This window comes from Giraffa tippelskirchi, chromosome 6, assembly GCF_054371585.1.
Source record: "Giraffa tippelskirchi isolate mGirTip1 chromosome 6, T2T-mGirTip1v1.2.pri, whole genome shotgun sequence".
NCBI classification, from domain to species: domain Eukaryota; kingdom Metazoa; phylum Chordata; class Mammalia; order Artiodactyla; family Giraffidae; genus Giraffa; species Giraffa tippelskirchi.
In genome coordinates this window covers 103,325,139-103,346,126 of record NC_137280.1, presented here as the reverse complement: position 1 = coordinate 103,346,126, position 20,988 = coordinate 103,325,139, and the positions used below count along the sequence as shown (strand labels likewise).

Here is a 20,988-nt window from a genome sequence, read left to right as displayed (position 1 = left end):
TCAAGTAAAAATAAATTACCTGTAGTGAAGGCATTTCTCTTCCAATTACACTGTCTTTGTGGGTACTTGACAGAGAGAATAAGGGTTGCAGTCAGGGCTTGATCTTGCGTTGGAAACAAGAGGAGTAAAGATGAATCCTTATTGAGTATAGCTTGATTTCTTAGTGCTTTCTTAACTCCAAACTTTGAAAGTGCCTATTTAGTAAGAAAATCTCTATAATTATCTGTATATTTTATATCTTCCCATAAGTGTGTATATTTTTCTTTTTTAATTCTAATTTTCAGGTAACTCTGATAGGTTATCCAGGGTACTTTTTAATATAAACTTCTGGATAAGAGGAAAAAATTATAACATATTAGAAAATATTTAAATTATATTAAGGTACAGTGCTTAATTGAGGAGTTTGAAAAAATGAGAAAAATAAACAGTGCTCTAGTTTGAACTGTTTTGAAAAGAAATTTAATGACCCAAATCAGCTCCATGGCTAAATGTCATTAGAAATTGCCGATTTGTCAAGACAGTACAGAAAAAGATTAAGAATGCAGGCTCTAGAAAATGAGGATTTGAAATATGACTTTCTTGTCTCCTAGGAGTGTGACACTGGAGGATTTACTTAGCACCTCCAAGCTTTGTTAGGTAAAGAATAATAAAATCAGCTGTGGGAATTACTGGCAGTCCAGTGGTTGGAACTCCAAGCTTCCACTGCCCCAGAGCACAGGTTCAGTTCCTGGTCAAGAAACATCCAACAAACCCCATGGCATGGAAAAAATAAAATAAAATAAAGTCAGCTGTTTCATATAGGTTTACTTAGAGGTTTATCTGGAAAACGTCAGAAACTCATTTCACCTAGTTCCTGAAATGGTTAGGATTCCATAAGCCATATGGTAGTGCTTGCTGTTGAAGATCTGGGACATGCTGTGGGGTGGGGAGGAAGGGTGACATAAAATGTACTTAAACAAAATAGTCAAAATTCATCCCCGGCCCCACTATTTTCTGTCTCTCTAGATTTCCTCTTTCTGAGCTTTTCATACAAATGGAGTCATATATAATATGTCATCTCTTGTATCTGTCTTCTTTCACATACTATCATGTTTTTGAGGTTCATCCATGAGCCTGGTAGGCTGCAGTCCATGGGGTCGCTAAGAGTCCGACACGACTGAGCGACTTCACTTTCACTTTTCCTTTCATGCATTGGAGAAGGAAATGGCAACCCACTCCAGTGTTCTTGCCTGGAGAATCCCAGGGACGGGGGAGCCTGGTGGGTTGCCGTCTATGGGGTTGCACAGAGTCGGACACGACTGAAGCGACTTAGCAGCATGAAGTAGCATGTGTCAGTGGCCCATTCCTTTTCATTGCCAAATAATATTCCACTATGTGGATAGACCATTTGTCTGTATGTCCACCTGTTCATGAACATAATGCTGCCTTGAATACTTGTGTGAAAGTCTTTTTGTGGGTATATGTTTTCATTTCTCTCAAGCATGTACCTAGACATGTGATCACTGGATCATATTGTAACTGTTTGTTTTAACTTTTTGAGGAACTGGCAAACTGTTTTCTGAAGCAGCTACACCATTTTACATGCCCACTGGCAGTGTATGAGGGCCCGTGGTATAGATTTAAGAGAAAGTGCTTTCACATAGCAGGGAAACAAGACTGTAAGCACCTTAAAGATACGTCAGTACCTTACACTTAATAACATAGCAGATATCTGTTGCATTGTTAACTGAATGACATTAATACTTACGATTTTGAAAACTCCCCCAAACTACAGTGTTAAAAAGATAACTCAGGTTGTCATACTTGGGTCCTGTTTTTACAATCTCTTAAGATTTTGCATGTAACATTTATTACTGGGTTATTTTTAATGATGAAATTGACAAGAAATTTTTAAATGAGACTATAATGTTCCCCCATACGTGCTAACATACTTAAAAGCTAGAAAATTAAAACAGTGTAGATAGGTATAAAATGAAAAGTGAAGGTATTCCTCCTCTCTTCTACCTGACAGTTCCTTGTCTCAAAGGTAACTACTTGCCAAGGGTTCAGGTTTTGTTCTTTTTTTTAATAATGTATTTTATTTATTTATTTGGCTACGCTGCTGGCTGTTAGTTGTGGCACTCGAGATCATTGATTGTTCTGGCATGAAAGATCTTTTAGTTGCTGTGTGTGGGCTCTCTTGTTTAGTTGGGGCATCAGAACCTTTAGTTTTGGCATGTGGGATCTAATTCCTTGACCAGGGATTGAACCTGTGCCCCTTGCATTGGGAACACAGAGTCTTACCCACTGGACCACCAGGGAAGTCCCATTGGATTTTGTTCTTATGCTATTGTCATTTAAAGCCAGAGTCAAGTTTTTTTGTTGGTTTTTCTTTTTCTTTAGAATATCCACCTTCCAATATGACTCTTAAGTGTGCTGTACTTGGCACAATGAAGCACCTCATGAGGTTGTCAGGAGGATTAAGTGTGATCCTACCGTATCTGGACTGTACACCATAAGAGAGCTCAATAAACAGCAGCCATTATTCTCATGAACAACTTTTCCCAAGCTTCTTCACAGAATAATTAACCATCTAGGTGACCTGGGCTTCTCTGGTGGCTCAGAGGTAAAGAACACGCCTGCCAATGCAAGAGACACAGGTTCCATCCCTGGGTTGGGAAGATCCCCTGGAGAAGGAAATGGCACCCCACTCCAGTATTCTTGCCTGGTAAATGCCATGGACAGAGGAACCTGGCAAGCTACAATCCATGAGGTCGAAAAGAGTCAGACACAGCTTAGCGGCTGAGCACAAGCAAGATGACATACAGAGCTTAAATACTGATGAATAAATAAATCCGTGAGAACAGAGGTTTGCCTTAGCCAGGTAGACTTGGAGTGTTAGATGGAAGAGTTGATGTCCTACTGACCCATCCTCAACTTACTAGTTCATCTTCTAATCTTTTCTGTGCCTCTGTCCTACCTGGATGAGCCTGGAAAGGCTTCTGGTCAAATGAAGCAGCAAGAAATCTGGACTACCTCGTGAACAACTAGACAGAAGTCACAGTAGGGATGAGACCTGAGCAGAGCAGAGACCAGAGTGGAGAAATGGAAATATGACGTTGGAGGCAATGAGTAAGCAGATGGGGAGAGAATAGAAGAGCTTTAGAAAGATGAGAGGAAGATTGAGTCATACTGAAAAGATGAAAAAACAAGTGGTACTTCACCACTGACCTATCTAATCTCCCCCTTCTCTCCTGGGACATGCTCCTCCCTGTCTCTCCCCATTATATTCTCTGTCTTGTCGCTGAAATCCCAGGCACTGATGGTGGCTGACATGCCTCTCCTTCCCTAATGGAGCTGCTAATCTCCATACAAGTGTTGGTGTTTTCTTCAAGTCTGTATATATCAGGTTTATGATGATATCCATGTTTATGACCTTCTAGATTTTTCAAATTGTGTCTTCCGTCCTGTTCAATGAGTTAAAAAATGGGAAGAAATCCAAAGACTCTGATTTTTGTGTCTTTTACTATTAAGGATTATTATCTGAGAACAGTTATCTTGTGATCCTACAGATTATTTTGAAACATCTAATGTGTAGAGCTATAAAAGCTGCATTGTGAGTTGAGTTGCCATATGTCAACAGTGAAGAAAAACTATTCATCATGACAACTTTTATTATCACTGTCCTGTTTCTGTAATTCATAGGAAAATAGTTCCTCATTTGATCCTAACAACTTAAATGTTTGTATAACATGTAAGGTGGTCCTCTGAGAGCCTATATAAACTGTCAAGAATGTTTTTTCCCTCCCTCTTTCCCTTCCTCTCTTCTGAAGTTGAACTAGTTTTGACATGAAGCTGGTAGATAGCTTATACTTTTTCCTGATTTGATCAGAATCTTTTCTGAAATTTTTATATACAGAGAATCACAACACATTTTCTAAATTCAAATTCTGAAATCACCAAATGTCATACTTTTCAACAGAACCTGAGATGAGAGAGTAATAAATGGTATATGAGCTAGGAGAAAGGCAATATTTTAACAATTGATAAGGACCAGAGAGATTTGCTCATATTGTCAGCTGACGTTTATCAAGGAGTTCCATGTATTGGGCACTGTGCTGAGTGTCATGGCAGTCACCAAGATGAAGATGGGGCCTTTGGCCATGCAAAAAAGAGTAAAGGAAAGGAATATATACATATATATTTTTGAGATTTCTTTCAAAGAAGAAACTAGGTAGCTCCAGAAAATGTATACCAAATATAGCAGTTGATACATTTAGATGAGATGAGATAATATCATTGTTACATGCTAGACCCTTTTCAAAGTATTTTTATATATATACATGTAAAAAGGAAGGGACAGTTATCATCACATTTTTATGCACAACAGAGACACGGTGACTTCTTCAAGTTTATAACAGCTGTTGAAATGTTGGAGCCAGAATTCAAATATAGGGAGTCTAATCTGAGTCAGGCTCCTAAAGTCATTAATTCTACAGCTCGGTAGAGTTGGGAAGAGCAAAAATGCAGAAGGCAAAGTGGCTCCCATTAGGTATCTGTGCATCCCAGTTTAGATATCTTAACTTTTATAGGTCTGCTTTCTCAATTATAAAACCGAGACTCATTTCCTTTCTTTCTACAGGTCAAACACTGGAAGGATTTCTAACAGTCTTACAGAGGACAGAGTAGAGAGAGCACCTGTAGCTGCCAGTTGGGAGCTGGTGCTCTGTGTACTGTCAGACACAGGTGCCTTTCTGGATTCTTTTGTCTCCATCTGAGCTCAGACCTGACAATATAGACCTGAAACTTTATTGTTTCAGTTCCAGCTTCACATGGTGATTTGCATAGCAGTCATTGAGATTCCAATTTTTAAAAACCATCGTTAGCTGCTTCTTTGCAGAAGTACATGCTGCTGCTAAGTCGCTTCAGTCGTGTCCGACTCTGTGCAACCCCATAGACGGCAGCCCACCAGGCTCCCCCATCCCTGGGATTCTCCAGGCAAGAACGCTGGAGTGGGTTGCCATTTCCTTCTCCAATGCATGAAAGTGAAAAGTGAAAGTGAAGTCGCTCAGTCGTGTCCGACTCTTAGCGACCCCGTGGACTTCAGCCTACCCGGCTTCTCCGTCCATGGGATTTTCCAGGCAAGAGTACTGGAGTGGGGTGCCATTGCCTTCTCCAGCAGAAGTACATAGTGTTTCTGTAAAGTAATGTGACCGATTTTGTTTTTAAAAACATGTAAATTTTTTTAAGTAATTGCCAGAGGGACCAAGAACTTTTGCAAAAATTCTACAATTACACAGACTCTTTTTTAAATTCTTGTGAAGTTACTTTCAGAGCCTGGAGCTCATTCTTTGAATAGTCATAAGGTTGGCAAATCCTCTTTCTTTGAGAATGAATTCAGTTTTGGGAAACAGCCTGAAACCAAATTTGGTGAATAAGAATAGTTTAAACACCTTTAAACCATTCTATGAATAAGATCATCTTTGATCCAAAAAGAAGATGTGGCTATAAAATAATAAGTCAGAATTTCTGATGAGACTTACAAACCAATTTCTACACCCAATTTAGGCTTATTACTTTGTAACCTCATTATGAAAACAGTAAAATGTTCTACTTATTATTCTCTTCTAAAATCATTTTTCAGTGTATATAATCTACCCATGTAGGTGTTGGGCATGTGATAGGCATTTAAAAATACTTTGAGAATACAAATGTAACAGGCGATGACTTTTTTCTTGAGGAGTATGCCCTATGAATAATGAAAAACAGCTTTTGAAAAACATTTCCATGAGTTTACACAGTGAAGTAAGTGAAAGGGTCAGCTATCACAATCATCTTGTTCTCTCTTCTGCTTCATTGCACACTATGGGAATTTGTATACACATTATGTTTTTTCAGGTCCACTCCCCATATCCTCATTTTATGCCAGATGGACTTTTCCACTGGTATATTCAAGGCATGATTCATGCCTTTCCCATATGATAGCAGTCAATTAGCTATGAAGCTCATGAGGCTTTCCATTTTTCTGTTCTTTTTTTCTCCATTCTAATTGTTACCTGCTAGTTAATATCTGTGAGCTGACTGGTCTACTACCTACCAGTCCTGGAGCCTACTTAAAAACAAGCATATTTTGTTATTCCCTTTTCTTGCTTTTGAGTTGGAATGGATTCCTTACCATAGCATATCTCAGATCTGATTTGAATCTCGTGTTGTTTGGTAACTTCTATGTAACATATCTCTACTCTTCTCTAATTCAGTGTAATTAAGCAAGCATTTCTCTTTTTTTTTAATTTTAATTGGAGGCTAGTTACTTTACAATATTGTGGTGGTTTTTGCCATACATTCACATGAATCAGCCATGGATGTACATGTGTTCCCCATCCTGACCCTCCCTCCCACCTCCATCCCCATCCCATCCCTCAGGGTCATACCAGTGCACCAGCCCTGAGCACCCTGCCTCATGCATTGAACCTGGACTGGCGATCTGTTTCACATATGATAATATACATGTTTCAATGCTATTCTCTCAAATCATCCCACCCTCGCCTTCTCCCACAGAGTCCAACAATCTGTTCTTTACATCTGTGTCTCTTTTGCTGTCTCACATATAGGGTCATCGTTACCATCTTTCTAAATTCCATATATATGCGTTAATATACTGGATTGGTATTTTTCTTTCTGACTTACTTCGCTCTGTATAATAGGCTCCAGTTTCATCCACCTCATCAGAACTGATTCAAATGCATTCTTTTTAATGGCTGAGTAATATTCCATTGTGTATATGTACCATAGCTTTCTTATCCATTCGTCTGCCAATGGACATCTAGGTTGCTTCCATGTCCTGGCTATTGTAAACAGTGCTGCAATGAACATTGTGGTACATGTGTCTCTTTCAATTCTGGTTTCCTTGGTGTGTATGCCCAACAGTGGGATTGCTGGGTTGTATGGCAGTTCTATTTCCAGTTTTTTAAGAAATTTCCACACTGTTCTCCATAGTGGCTGTACTAGTTTGCATTCCCACCAACAGTGTGAGAGGGTGCCTTTTTCTCTGCACCCTCTCCAGCATTTATTGTTTGTAGACTTTTTGATAACAGCCATTCTGACCGGCATGAGATGGTACCTCATTCTTAATCATGTACTCTGTGCTAGGAATGCATGACTGAGTGAGATGTAGACAATGCATCTGAGTGAGAGTTTTAGGAGCTCTCAGTCTGGGGAGAGGAGGGTGGAACGCACACACATACACACATACATATGCCCCCCACACACAAGCAATACTATGTGATAAAAATTGCACAATAATTATCAGGTGCTAATAGAAATGGTATAGCTCATTGCCTCCAAACAGCTCCCTTGAAGACTTTGAGTGTCATGTGCCAGACATAGATTCATCACTGAATTGGGGGCACCACAGTAAGGAGACGTCCATCTCACTTCTACGCCTGGCTTCTGAAAAGTCTGTGGGTTTTGTTTCTGGGTTTTTTTGGTTTTTTTTTTGAGGTGAGCTGAGCTAAGCGCTGGTGTCTAAAGTCCAGCTGATGGGTAAGAAAGAATTTGGCTTCAGCTAAGGGGAAAATTATTCCAGGCGAGGGATGAACAAGGACAGGCTACTTGGAAGTTCAAATGTGTGTTTTTGATGAATCCTTAGGGGTCTGCTGTGGCTGGACTGCTGACTGGTCGGGGCAGGAGAGCAGAACTGGGGAGGACCTGGAGCCCCCATTTACCAATAGAATCCCCTTGCTTGGCTCTCTGCGCTGCACTTCTGGCTTTGGCTAGACTGTTGATTCTTTGGAACTTTGGGGAAGTTGTTTTCTTTGGTCTTCAGTTAACTCCTCTATAAAGAGAGAGGGCTGAGTGACCTGATTTGTTCAATCCCTTCCAACCTGAAGAGTATGAGCTCTTTGAAGAAACTGCCCTACTTCTCTGCTCGCTTCTGTAGCCTTTGTGTGAAAAATTCTATCAGACTGAACACACTGAAGAAAGTGTTTTGAATAAGAATAGAATCCTTGCTTTCTTACTTGGTTTGGCCTCTTTTTTTTTTTTTTTCCTTCTCTTTGGTTAACTTATACTTGGTTAAGGCAGACTGCCACTGGAACATACCTCAAGTCCCCTCTTACATATTTATAGATACACATCAGCATCCATGTTGCTTTTGGACAACCGTGGCTTGCCCTTTGGCTACGGGTGAAAGGACTGCAGTGCCTTCTGAACAACTTGTAGTAGAAAGGTCTAAGCAAGTAACCATGTAAAACCTCTAACACAAATGGGGAGCAAATTCATTATCAATGGAACTGCAGGTTTCTCTGGTCTACTTCAAGTCTGAAAATAATCATATATTGCACTTGAATATAAAAGACAATTTAAAGTGAAAAAGCCCTTTCCTCAGATACGAAGTCAAGGGCACCACCTTATCCTTTCCAATTAATAAGTATTACAGCATTTTAATTGGAAGGGGTAAGCTGGTATCCTTGGCTTGGTATCTGAGTCAGGAAGATCCCTTGGAGAAGGGAATGGCAACCCACTCCTGTATTCTTGCCTGAGAATTCCATGTACAGAGGAGTTTGGCGGGCTACAGCCCATGGGGTCACAGAGTCGGAGACGACTGAGTGACTAACACACACACACACACACACACACACAGCATTTTAACGCATGTTGTATTCTTTAAAGTACTTTTGTATGTATCAGTAGTTGGAATTTAGCACAGTTTTTGTGTTAAGCACTTGACACTATTGTCAACCACTATAGTGTGTTACAGGAATAGTAGGATATTGTAGATGTGGGCCTTGCCCTCAAGAACACCACAGCAGATTTCACTATAACTTGAGCAGTATCTTACCATGACACTAAATACCAACTTCAGCCTATTGTGATAACTAAGAATATGTACGGGCATTTTAAGAGAATAATGGAGAACCAACCAGCCCAGTGCAGGGATTGTGTAGAAGCCTTCTTAAAAGAAATGATGATACCCAAATTTTGAAGGAGGAATAGGAGTTAGCTAAAGAAAAAAAAATTAGAGAGGTAATTTTATCCAGACAGAATAGCCTAGATGAATGCAGGGTAATGTGAAACAGTCTGGTGATTATGGGGAACTAATATTACTAGAACATAAAATATATATTCAGTGGCAGTACCTGGGCAGGCGCAATGGACTGAAAGAAGGTCACAGAGGATGACCTTGTATGCCATGAGAAGGAGCTTGGACTTACCTATAAGACATAGGGAGTCACTGAAAGGTTTACACAGGTATGTGATAAAGTCAAGCTTTAGTTTTTCAGAAATGAGTCCAGTAGCAAGGTTTAAGGTAGACTTGATGGAGAACAAAATAGGAAGCAAGGATTAGCTGTCTGTGAAACAATCCAAATGAGATTGATTTAGGTGGAAAATGGGAGAACGGGTTTGAGAAACGTCAAGGGGATAAAATCGGAAGAACCAGGTGATGGATTGGATTGACAGAAGAAGGGAGGTAGAGTGACTCTTAGTTTCTCTCTCCGGGAAGGCTGCATGGATTGTGATGCTGTTAATTAAGCCATGGAACATAGGAAAAGAGAGATTGGGATGGAGGTCTGTGCTGTAATAAATATATTTGTTCTTTGTCCCCAGTTTCTGGCACAGAGTTCCAGAATTGGAATTTCCTGATAGGAAGGAGGGTCCTTTGTTATTCATAATGATGCCTTTTGATCACACCTGAGTTTATGCTAATGAGATGGTTTAGGGCAGTATGCCTAGATAGCCTCAGGATGGGGCTGGCCACTAGCAAGGCCAGGTGATTAGAGGTTGGGAGCTTTTGGCCCCCATCCCTGGCCTCCTGGGAGAGGAGGGCACCAAGAGATTAAGCACTATAAAAACTCTTAATAAGATTTGATGCACTTCTGGATTGGTGAACACATCAAGATACTAGGAGGGCAGTGCACCCAGAGAGGACATGGAAACTCCACACTTCCCTTTACCCTACCCTATGCAACTCTTCCATCTGGCTATCCTTGAGTCGTCTTGTATAATAAAGTAGTAATGTAAGTTAAGCATTCCCCTGAGTTCTATGGAGAAGGAAATGGCAACCCACTCCAGTACTCTTGCCTGGAGAATCCCATGGAGGAGCCTGGTGGGCTACAGTCCATGGGGTCACAAAGAGTCGGACATGACTAAGCAACTTCACTTTCACTTTGAGTTCTACGAGCCATTCTAGCAAAGTATCAAACCTAATGGAGGAGGAGAGAGGTGTCTTGGAAACCTCTGATTTATAGCCATTTGGTCTGGGACTTGCAGCTGGCATCTGAAGTAGAGGCAGTCTTAAGTAGAACTAAGCCCTTAACCTATGAGATTGGATCCAACTGTGGGTCGTTAGTGCCAGAATTGAACTGGATTGTTGGATATCCAGTTGGTATCTGGAGAACCAGAGAATTGGTTGTTGGTGTCAGAAAATATCCCAGAAGGTCACAGCTGGGACACAGAGCTGGGAAATGCCAGCATAGAAGTGATAGTTAAAATCCAGTGGATGGAATTTTCCAGTGGAGCAAAAAGGACCAAAGAGAGAACCCAGGAGTGATGCTACATTGAGATAAAGGTCAAAGAAGAGGCTGCAAAGGTGATGAGAATAAATAGTATAGCAGAAAATAAGGCAAAAGCAAACAAACAGAATGGTATAGAAACAGGAGGAAAAAAAAAAGAGAGAAGGGAAATCTCAACATATAGTCAACAGTGGGAGGTGCCACCAACAGTAGCATTGAGAGAACTCCTTATATGCCCTCAGCATTTAGCAATGTAGAGATTGCTGGTGAACTTTGCCAGAGAAATGTTAGTGAAGCAATGGGAATGGAGGCCAGACTGTAGTGGAGTGGGTTAATGGGAAATGTGGAAACAGACCCAGCATGGGTAGACTATGGCTTTGACAGCCTTGGCTGAGAAGTGAAGGAAAGACAGGAATGTAACCTTAGAAAGTGAGAACTAAACAAGATTTTGGCTTTTTTGATGGAGAGCTTTGTGAGCCTGTATATAAATTAGGAGAAAGAACCAGCAAAGAGGAAAAGATGAAGACGTGGCTCAATGATAGAACAAGCCCAGAGGTATCACAAAGTAGGCTTGAACATCAATAAGAAAGAAAATGTCTTCTGACACTGGAGGAATGTATGATGCAGTAGATGCAGGCTTAGGTGATTGTAGTCAGAGGAAGACTTGCCCTTGTCTGAATACTTCAGTTTTCAATTGACTCAGCATAGTGATAAGGTAACCCCTTTCATCCAAAGGTATGAACTGTGTTTGGTTAGGGACTTGAGAGCCTGGAGAATGTTTGGCATGCAAGTTGAGGGAATAGGAGAGAACTGCCAAGGGCCCAGCTGACAACAAATGTACTAGTCCACCATAAGGGCTAATTTCTCCCCCTTTAACAGTGTGCAGAGCTGGTCTTGGGGTATTTGTGCTGAGTGGCTGTGCAAAAGAATGGGCATAACTGGAAACTAAAGGTGATCAGTCATGTGTGTGTGTATATATATATATTTATGTGGTCTGAGCTGCTTCAAGAAATAAATCCAGAAGGGATTGATTCAACTAGAAGAACATGGAAATATCAAGGACTGTAGTCTGTGTCTGAGGCCAAAAAGTACATGAGGTGGGAACTGGAGAGATTATAGGCCGAGAGTGGAAGGTTAGAGATGTCCTAATTTCCAGATGATCCTGTTTCTGGATGGAGCAATCTGAATAATGATGAAACCAAGACACTGGTGGTGGTTTATTCTATTCTGTTCTGTGTGTAGGTGCTCAGTCATGTCCGATCTTTGTAACCTTTTAGACTGTAGCCCACCAGGCTCCTCTGTCCATGGGATTTTTCAGGGCAGAATACTTGAGTGGGTTGCCGTGTCCTCCTCCAGGGGACCTTCCTGACCCAGGGATCTAGCCCACATCTCCTGCTTTGTAGGCAGATTCTTTACTCCTGAGCCACCGGGAAATTGTGAAGTGAAAATAAAGCTCACTGGACTTAAGGCCAAGTTGTTGGATGCCATCCCTCTTGAATATTGGACTTCAAGGGATCAAGGTGTCAACGTTCTCGAGAAACGGAACGTGACTAGTATGTTAGAGGATGAAAGCAATAAGGAACTAGGTCAGTGTAACTCACAGGAGGTTGGACCCTCTGTATGCTGAGCATAGGTAAAAATTAATTTTAGTTTTTAAAATCAAGTAAGCTAACAAAGTTAGAAACAAGAGTATTCAATAAGTTAATTATCTGAAATATTTAAAAATTAACAGCAGAAACTAACACACCACTTTAAGTCAACTGTAGTGAAAGTGAAAGTCACTCAGTTGTGTCTGGCTCTTTGTGACCTCAAGGACTCTACAGTCCATGGAATTCTCCAGGCAAGAATACTGGAGTGGATAGTCTTTCCCTTGTCCAGGGGATCTTCCCAACCCAGGGATTGAAAGCAGGTCTTCCATATTTCAGGCAGATCTTCGACTGAACCACCAGGGAAGCCAGTAATACTGGAGGGGGTAGCCTATCCCATCTCCAGCGGATCTTCCTGACCCAGGAATTGAACCACAGTCTCCTGCATTGCAGGTGGATTCTTTACCAGCTGAGCTGCCAGGGAAGCCCTTTAAGTCAACTATAAGCCAATAAAATGTTTTTAAAGAATCAATTACTATCTAATAATGCTAATTTGAAAAGTAAACTGGAGGAAGAAAAGACCCTGAGAGCAGCAAGAAATGAAAACTCCCAGAAATAGATGTGATAGGACTTAAAGCTATATACCTACTAAAGTGAAAGTGAAAGTCGCTCAGTCATGCCCGACTGTTTGCAACACCATAGACTATACAGTCCATGGAATTATACCTACTAAAGCAGACAACTTAAATGGAGAGGTTTACCTTCTTTTACAAGAAAACCTTCACTTTATAAAGATAGCTTCATTACTTAAATTTATAAGTTCAGTACAACCAAACAAAATCTCAGTGACTGTCTTAAGAAACATTAAGGGTGGTCCAATGGCTAGACAATGCAGGGAAAAGGATTCCATCCCTGATCAGGGAACGAGATCCCACACACAGCAACTAAGAATTTTCATGCTATAACTGAAAGATCCCCTGTGCCACAACTAAGACCCAGCACAGCCCAGTAAATGTTTTTTTTTTTAATTACAGAATGATTCTAAAATTCTTCTCAAAGGATAAGCCTGTAAGAATATCCAGCCTAAATCTGCATGACAGAAGAAAGGCTCATAACTTGTCTCCCTGACGTATTGTCAAGCTATTGGATTTAAATTTAGCATATTAACCCATTAACTCCTAATCTCATATTCAGCTGCCTTCTTTACCTCAGTATTTACATCAGTCATCATTTTGAAATAAGCTCCTTCAAAACTCTATTTAAGATGTGAAGAACTTTTAAACAATATCTTAGTAAAAGTCACTCAGTCGTGTCCGAATCTTTGTGACCCCATGGACTCTAACAGTGCATGAAATTCTCCAGGCCAGAATTGGAATGGGTAGCCTTTCCCTTCTCCTGGGGATCTTCCCAATCCAGGGATTGAACCCAGGTCTCCCTTATAGCAGGTGGATTCTTTACCAGCTGAGCCACAAGGGAAGCCCAAACAACATCTATGATTATAGTAAGTTCCTCTTCATTTTCTGCCATAAGAGTGGTGTCATCTGCATATCTGAGGTTACGATATTTTTCCTGGCGATCTTGATTCCAGCTTATGCTTCATCCAGCTGGCGTTTCACATGATGTACTCTACATATAAGTTAAATAAGCAGGATGACAATATACAGGTTTGACATACTCCTTTCCCATTTTGGAACCAGTCAGCTGTTCCGTGTCTGGTTCTAACTGTTACTTCTTGACCTGCATACAGATTTCTCAGGAGGCAGGTAAGGTGGCCTGGTATTCCCATCTCTTTCAGAATTTTCCAGTTTGTTGTGACCAACACAGTCAAAGGCTTTAGCATAGTCAACAAAGCAAAAATAGATGTTTATCTGGAATTCTTTTGCTTTTTCTATCATTCAACAGATGTTGGCAATTTGATCTCTGGTTCCTCTGCCTTTTCTAAATCCATCTTGAACATCTGGAAGTTCTCAGCTCACATACTGTTGAAGCCTAGCTTGGAGAATTTTGGGCACTACTTTGCTAGCGTGTGAGATGAGTGCAATTGTGCAGTAGTTTGAACATTCTTTGGCATTGCCTTTCTTTGAGATTGGAATGAAAACTGACCTTTTCCAGTCCTGTGGCCACTGCTGAGTTTTGGCAAATTTGCTGGCATATTGAGTGCAGCATCTTTTAGGATTTGAAATAACTCCACTGGAATTCCATCACCTCCACTAGCTTTGTTTGTAGTGATGCTTCCTAAGGCCTGCTTGACTTCACGCTCCAAAATGTCTGGTTCTAGTTGAATGATCACACCATCATGGTTATCTGGGTCACGAAAATCTTTTTTGTATAGTTCTCCTGTGTATTCTTGTCACCTTTTCTTAATCTCTTCTGCTACTGTTAGATCTATACCGTTTCTGTCCTTTATTGATTCCATCTTTGCATGAAATATTCCCTTGATATCTCTAACTTCCTTGAAGAGATCTCTAGTCTTTCCCATTCTGTTGTTTTCCTCTATTTCTTTGCATGTTTAATTAGGAAGGCTTTCTTATCTCTCCTTGCTCTTCTTTGGAACTCTGCATTCAGATGGGTTTATCTTTCCATTTCTCCTTTGCTTTTCGCTTCTCTTCTTTTCTCAGCTATTTGTAAAACCTCCTCAGACAGCCATTTGCCTTTTTGTATTTTTGGGGGGAGGGGGATGGTTTTGATCACCGCCTCCTGTACAATGTTACAAACCTCTATCCATAGATCTTCAGGCACTCTGTCTGTAAGATTTAATCCTTTTAGTCTATTTGTCACTACCACTGTACAATCGTAAGGGATTTGATTTAGGTCATACCTGAATGGTCTAGTTGTTTTCCCTTCTTTGGTTTAATTCTGAATTTGGGAATAAGGAGTTCGTGATCTGAGCCACAGTCAGCTCCTGGTCTTGTTGTTGCTGACTGTATGGAGCTTCTCCATCTTATTTTTGCTTTGTTTTTTTAAAACCATAAATCAAAGGAAAAAAAACAATAATTGTGTCTACCAAAGAATTTTAGATAGTGATTTTAGATAGTGCATCTAACTAGTATAGAAACTTCATTCCTAAAGTATCATTACACATTCATCAGTAAGGGGGATTATTTTTCCAGAAGTACTTGTTTGTGCTGATAAATTAACCCTTCTCTCCCAGTCCTCATCATACAATTGCTGGTTTAAAAAAAACAAGTCAATTGTTTTCCACTCAGCTCAATAATCTTGGCTTGACTGACACTCAGTAATTTCAAGATTTTAATGATTATAAGACTTCAGGGGGTCTGAAGTTGGGCTAAGAATGTGCATTTTTACAAGACCCTCTGCTAACCACAGATGGGTCTGAGATAGAAGGTCCTTAGGTCCCACTTTGAGAACCACTACATTGTAGAATTCATAGACTGATCTTACCAGAAACCATATGGCTCAGGCACACCTAAAATACACATCCTGGAGGAGAGAAACATTTTTTAGCCTAATTTGTCTTCTCAGTCTTGGTTTTGGTACGTATTGTTTTAGTCTGTATATTTGTGTCCCGAGCCCAGGGTTCTATTCGTTAGTTAAAAGAAAATAGGATCCAGGCAAAACCTTCAGGACACAGAGTCCTCCCACATCCTCTTTCACCTCTCTCTTCTCTTGTGTTTCCAAAGACACCTTCTACCCAGTCACCTACTGCTGTCCCCATGGAGATGTTGACACAGTGATGACACTGATCTTGCTGTGGTGGAGAGACGTCCTCAGTTACTTCACATATCAGTAGGTTCATCAGTACCATTTTTCTAGATTCCACATATATATATTAATATATATATTAATTAATATATAGATTAATCTAGATTCCATATATATATATTAATAAATGATATTTGTTTTTCTCTTTCTGACTTACTTCACTCTGTATGACAAGCTCTAGGTTCATCTACCTCAGTTCAACTCAAATTCATTCTTTTTTATGGCTGAGTTTTTTGCATTGTATATATGTACCACAACTTCTTTATCTGTTCATCTGTCAATAGACATCTAGGTTGCTTCTGTGTCCTGACTATTGCAAATAATGCTGCAATGAACATTGAGGTGCATGTCTTTTTCAATTATGATTTTCTCAGGGTATGTGCCAAGTAGTGAGATCGCTGGGTCATAGAGTAGTTTTAGTCCTAGTTTTTTATGGAACCTACATACTGTTCTCCACAGGGACTGTATCAGTCTGTATCATTCCCACCAACAGTGCAAAAGGGCTCCTTTTTCTCCACACCCTCTCCAACATTTATTGTTTGTAGCTTTTTTGATGATGGCCGTTCTGACTGGTGTGAGGTAGAATCTAATGCTTTTGAGAGCACTGCTCTTTGCACCTAGATCTCCAGATTGTGTTTCAAACCTACATCCTGCTTGCTTTTTATATGGTGCAGAATTGACACTTTTCTGTGCTCAGGAGGTGTGACCTAACCCTGTAAATTCTCAAAGGACAGCCCAAGGCTTTGCTGACACCTACTGTTGATGGGCCAGAGGAAATGGCAGTTGCACTATCACATCACCACCTGTGTCTGCTCTGCTCAGGTTTCTCTCGAGGCTATCCTTTGGATGTGAGCCCAGGGAGGTTGGAGAGGAGCAGCTGCTGCATGAGGCGCAGGCAGGCTACAGGTGTGACTCCATGGTCCCACCTAGAGTTACGGTAGCTCATTCAGTTGGATGTGCTTTGCTCATAATTACAGCTTGCTTCATGTTGACCCATGTAATTTTGAATCTCTTTTCCTTCACCCTCAAGAAAACCTAATCTGGCCTACGTATTGAGATTAGGGAATTTCATGTCTGTTCCTTACTCTCCCCAGAGTAGCCAGGGCAGCTAGGCTCCCAAGAGAAAAGGTACCCCTAGCAAGTAAAGATTCCAAGGTGGGTACCTTCTACTGCCAAGCTGGCGACAGCCACGTGGACTCATACAGGAAATGTGAACTCTCCCAGATCCCATATTGGATGCTCAAATATCCAGTTCTGTTTAGAGATGATTCAGTTCCTATAGTCTTAAATACTGGACAGCAGGAAAAATAATTTTCTCTCTACCCTTCTGAGTTCTTAGCTATATATGTGTGTGTGTGTGTGTGTGTGTGTGTGTGTGTGTAGGTTCTGAGACACCTATAATACAAGACAGATTAACAAGAGAAAAGCAAAGAGAAGTTTATTAACAGGTAGAATTTGTATATACATGGAAGATTCACCAGGAGAAAATGAGCAACTCCAGGTGGTTATAGAATTCAGGATTAAATACTATCTTAATAAAGAAAGAGGAGAGAGGATATAGTCCTCCCAGGGGAGAGTAAATGATTTTTAGGAAAGATGAAGGGCCCATAGAATAAAGGGGAGGTATTATAGTTGTGACAGAATTTGTCTGGGTGTGGTGTAAGCTCCTAGTCTCCTCTCTGTGATGAAGTCAGTCCTCCCTGGTTGGTGAAACTTGGGCAGGGGATTTATGACAGTTGAGTTCCTCTGGGAGAATCTGTCTTTAGGCAGACATGAGACATTCAGAGAAAGCCCCTCCCTGCATTTGCTGTTCTTCAGGTACCTACAAGTAGCTCAAAATCATTATATAATACCAAATTGACATCTTTTAGGGTAGCATGCTCTGTTACTCTTCAATAATAATTCATAATGCTAGAGACTTCCCTGGTGGTCCAGTGGTTAAGACTTTGCTTCCACTGCAGAGGGCACAGATTCAATCCCTGGTCAGGGAACTAAGATCCTACACGCTGAACAGAGTGGCAAAAAAAAGAAAAAAGAAAAGAAAGAAATTGTCTTCCACTCTGAAATAATAAAACGTTTAATCTAAAAAATAACCATTTGTAATGCCAAAACCTTCCCTGAAGAACAGCTAGATTTCACGTGTTTTTTAGTTAATTACAATTAGTTAACTAAATTAATCCTTTTTTGAGTGTTACTGGTATTGTGTTTATCTTTTCTGAAAAAGTGCTTATCTTTTACAGCTACATATTCATTACAGATGTGAAGATAATGTGGCTATTTGTTGCACAAAAAATATGAAGTGGGTGGAATGAACAGAGATACAGGTGAAACAAGATACTCATCTGTGCTATGAGTAGATAATCATTCTTCTGCCTACTCTATTTCATAAAATTTTCATAGTAGGTGGTTGGAAATTTTTGCAATCATTTATGAAAGTAAGTGAAAGTACACCTTTAATTACTCAGCTATGATGTAAATTGGGCTTTCCTGGTAGCTCAGCTGGTAAAGAATCTGCTTGCAATGCAGGAGACCCCCGTTCGATTCCTGGGTTGGGAAGATCCCCTGAGAAAGGATAGGCTACCCACTCCAGTATTCTTGGGCTTCACTGGTGGCTCAGTTGGTGAAGAATTTACCTGCAATGCGGGAGACCTGGGTTCTATCCCTGGGTTGGGAAGATCCCCTGGAGCAGGGCATGGCAACCCACTCCAGTTTTCTTGCCTGGAGAATCCCCATGGATAGAGGAGCCTGGCAGGCTGCAGTCCATGGGGTCGCAAAGAGTCGGACACGCCTGAGTGGCTAAGCACAGCACAACACATGAGGTAAATTATTAACCCCGAGTAGAGAGTCCGAGTTTTTCTGATGAAATCTATGCCTGATCTTCAAAAATTGCCACTATTCCTCTTGTTAGTGCCACCTAGCTTCATTGGTCAAATAGAAAAATGCATATATTTTTCTAAACTCCTTTATGCCCTCCCCTTTTTTAAAAAATAAAAACAGAATATGTTTTCTAAAATCAAGTTTGATGTGGCAGAGAGCAGCTCGGTGCAGTGCTGCTTGTAACACATGTTGTGGAAGGGAGGATTTGGTGTGGAGATGAGAAAGTCAGGCTCTCATTAAGACACTGAAATATGATAAACATCCCTTATGAAGATGCCACTCCCAGAAACCATGCATTGGGTTGGTTTTAGAAAGTCACAGCATTGATTCTTCTCCTTGAGCCTTAATCCAGTTCAGAGGTGTAAAATGAAGAAAAATAATCCTGTTCTCTTCCTGTTTCTTAGAATCTACAATAACCAAGCATTACCCTCAAAGTACTCTTAAAGCCACTTAAGGTGTAAGGGCCCCTCCCAGCTGTATGACAGCTCATTTGCCCTTCCTAAGGCAGACTCCATTACCTTTCACCCAGTTTGGGAGGAAGGAATGGTGAAGCTTCCTCAATGGAAATGTTTCTTCTCTGCCCCCAACATTTGCAGATTCAGTTTGTCAGATCTTTGTCTGGCAGGCTTGGAAAGGCAGGCCATGGCCTCACTAAAACTGCCCTTGACTAGTTTTAGTCTAAGTTTGCCAAACATGACCCAGCCCCCAGCAGAAAAGTTCCCTGGTCTTTCTCATGACAGTTTTCCTGAGACCAGGAATTCACAGTGGAGTATATCACTTCTTATTGCTATTTATAAGGTCTGTGTAGTTAAAAAGGGTTCTGGGCTAGAAATAAGAATACCTGGCCTTAGTTGTGATATAAGGAACATGAAATGAATAGAGTCCCCCCTCCCCAACCCCCACCCCCACATCCCATATAGAGATAGATAAGACCCAGGCCCTGCCCTCCAGGGGTTATGGTCTAAGAGTAAAGGTGAACAAATAGTAGCCCCTTCATAATTCTTAAACCCTACATTAAAGCATACAGTTTCCATGGCAGTCATACCTTTTAGGGTACTGGGGAGAATCATTAAGTAAAGGAGGGTTAGTCCTCAGGGCACAGAGAGGATTGGGGAAGGCTTCCTGTAGGAGGAGGCCCCAGCCAGAGCTAAATCCTGAAAGATGACCAGTGCTTGCTGGAGCCATGAGAGGAGGCTTGGGAAGCCCAAGCACAGGGCTGGACAGAACGTGGCAAGAGGGTAAATGCCAGTGAGGAGGCTCCAGATTGCAGAATGCCTCCTGTACTCAACTTCAGTTTTATCCTATAGGTAGTGGAGAACAAAATGGCTTTTAAATGAGGTGAGACTGGGGAGATGATGTGAATATTATAGTATATTTGGGCTTTTCAAAGATCACAGGACAAAGTGATCTTCTGCACAGATGGAAGGAGAAAGTGTTGGATATCATTCAGATGAGGTGGGGAAGTTGAGGGGTCCGGACAGGAAACACTGAGGACCCTAGCTGACCCAGTAGAACTGGGAAAGAGCAGGAGGGGTCATAACTGGAATATGTTAAGGACGTACAATCCACAGGTCTTGGTGTCTGACTAGCTCTGGTAGGAGACGGATAGTCAAAGTATTAAAGCAGTGCAGGTCCAGTCACTCAGATCGTTCTTTGGTCACTCAAGGCTCTCATTTTAGTTTCCTTATTTGTGAAATATGGATAATACCTTTCTTACATACCTGCCTCATAATGTTGGCAAGAGGACTAGTATGGCATGGTGGTGTGGGTGTGAATGCTCTGCGAACAACAATGCAAGTGTAAAGTCATCTGGAAAATCCAGGAGGAGGGTGTGGCAAGGAAGAGGGGAGGGGCCAAGAATAGATGTTTTCCAAAGCAATATATATTTTAGCACAGGTAGAGAAAATGCATATTTGTAGTGGGAGAGATAAAGGATAGGAAATGAGGATATCAGATGTAAGATTTATTAGACTTTTACTGTCTATTTCCTTGAAAAAGGTACTCATTATTATGTATAAATTACATTAATTATAATTATAAGCATTTCTTTTCAACAGAGTTCCTAGTTCTACAATTATTCCATATTTTGATACATGTATCAATTATATATTATATAATACATGATATACAGCATATAATATGTATTCTTTTTATGATATTTTATGATATTAATAATATTCTGATATGTGATATACTTTTTATATCATAGATATTATATAATTATGGAATCCCATATTGAAATAACTAAAAATGTACTCTTTTATTTTTGCCATAGGGTGGCATGAACTATTCTTCCCTTAAGTATATCTAGT

The 20,988-nt window shown here is 40.6% G+C and overlaps 1 protein-coding gene across 8 annotated transcripts in view; it reads left to right on the top strand.

Annotated features, from left to right (window-relative positions):
* Positions 1-20,988, top strand: part of GRAMD2B (GRAM domain containing 2B) — a 119,548-nt gene that overhangs the window by 52,733 nt on the left and 45,827 nt on the right. For 2 of the 8 annotated variants that reach the window (XM_081499022.1, XM_081499021.1), the window contains exon 2: positions 15,718-15,823. The exons of the other annotated variants lie outside the window; for them this stretch is intronic. In XM_081499022.1, coding sequence (XP_081355148.1) covers positions 15,718-15,823 — 106 coding nt within the window. The remainder of the gene's footprint in view (positions 1-15,717; positions 15,824-20,988) is intronic. 8 annotated transcript variants of the gene reach the window in all.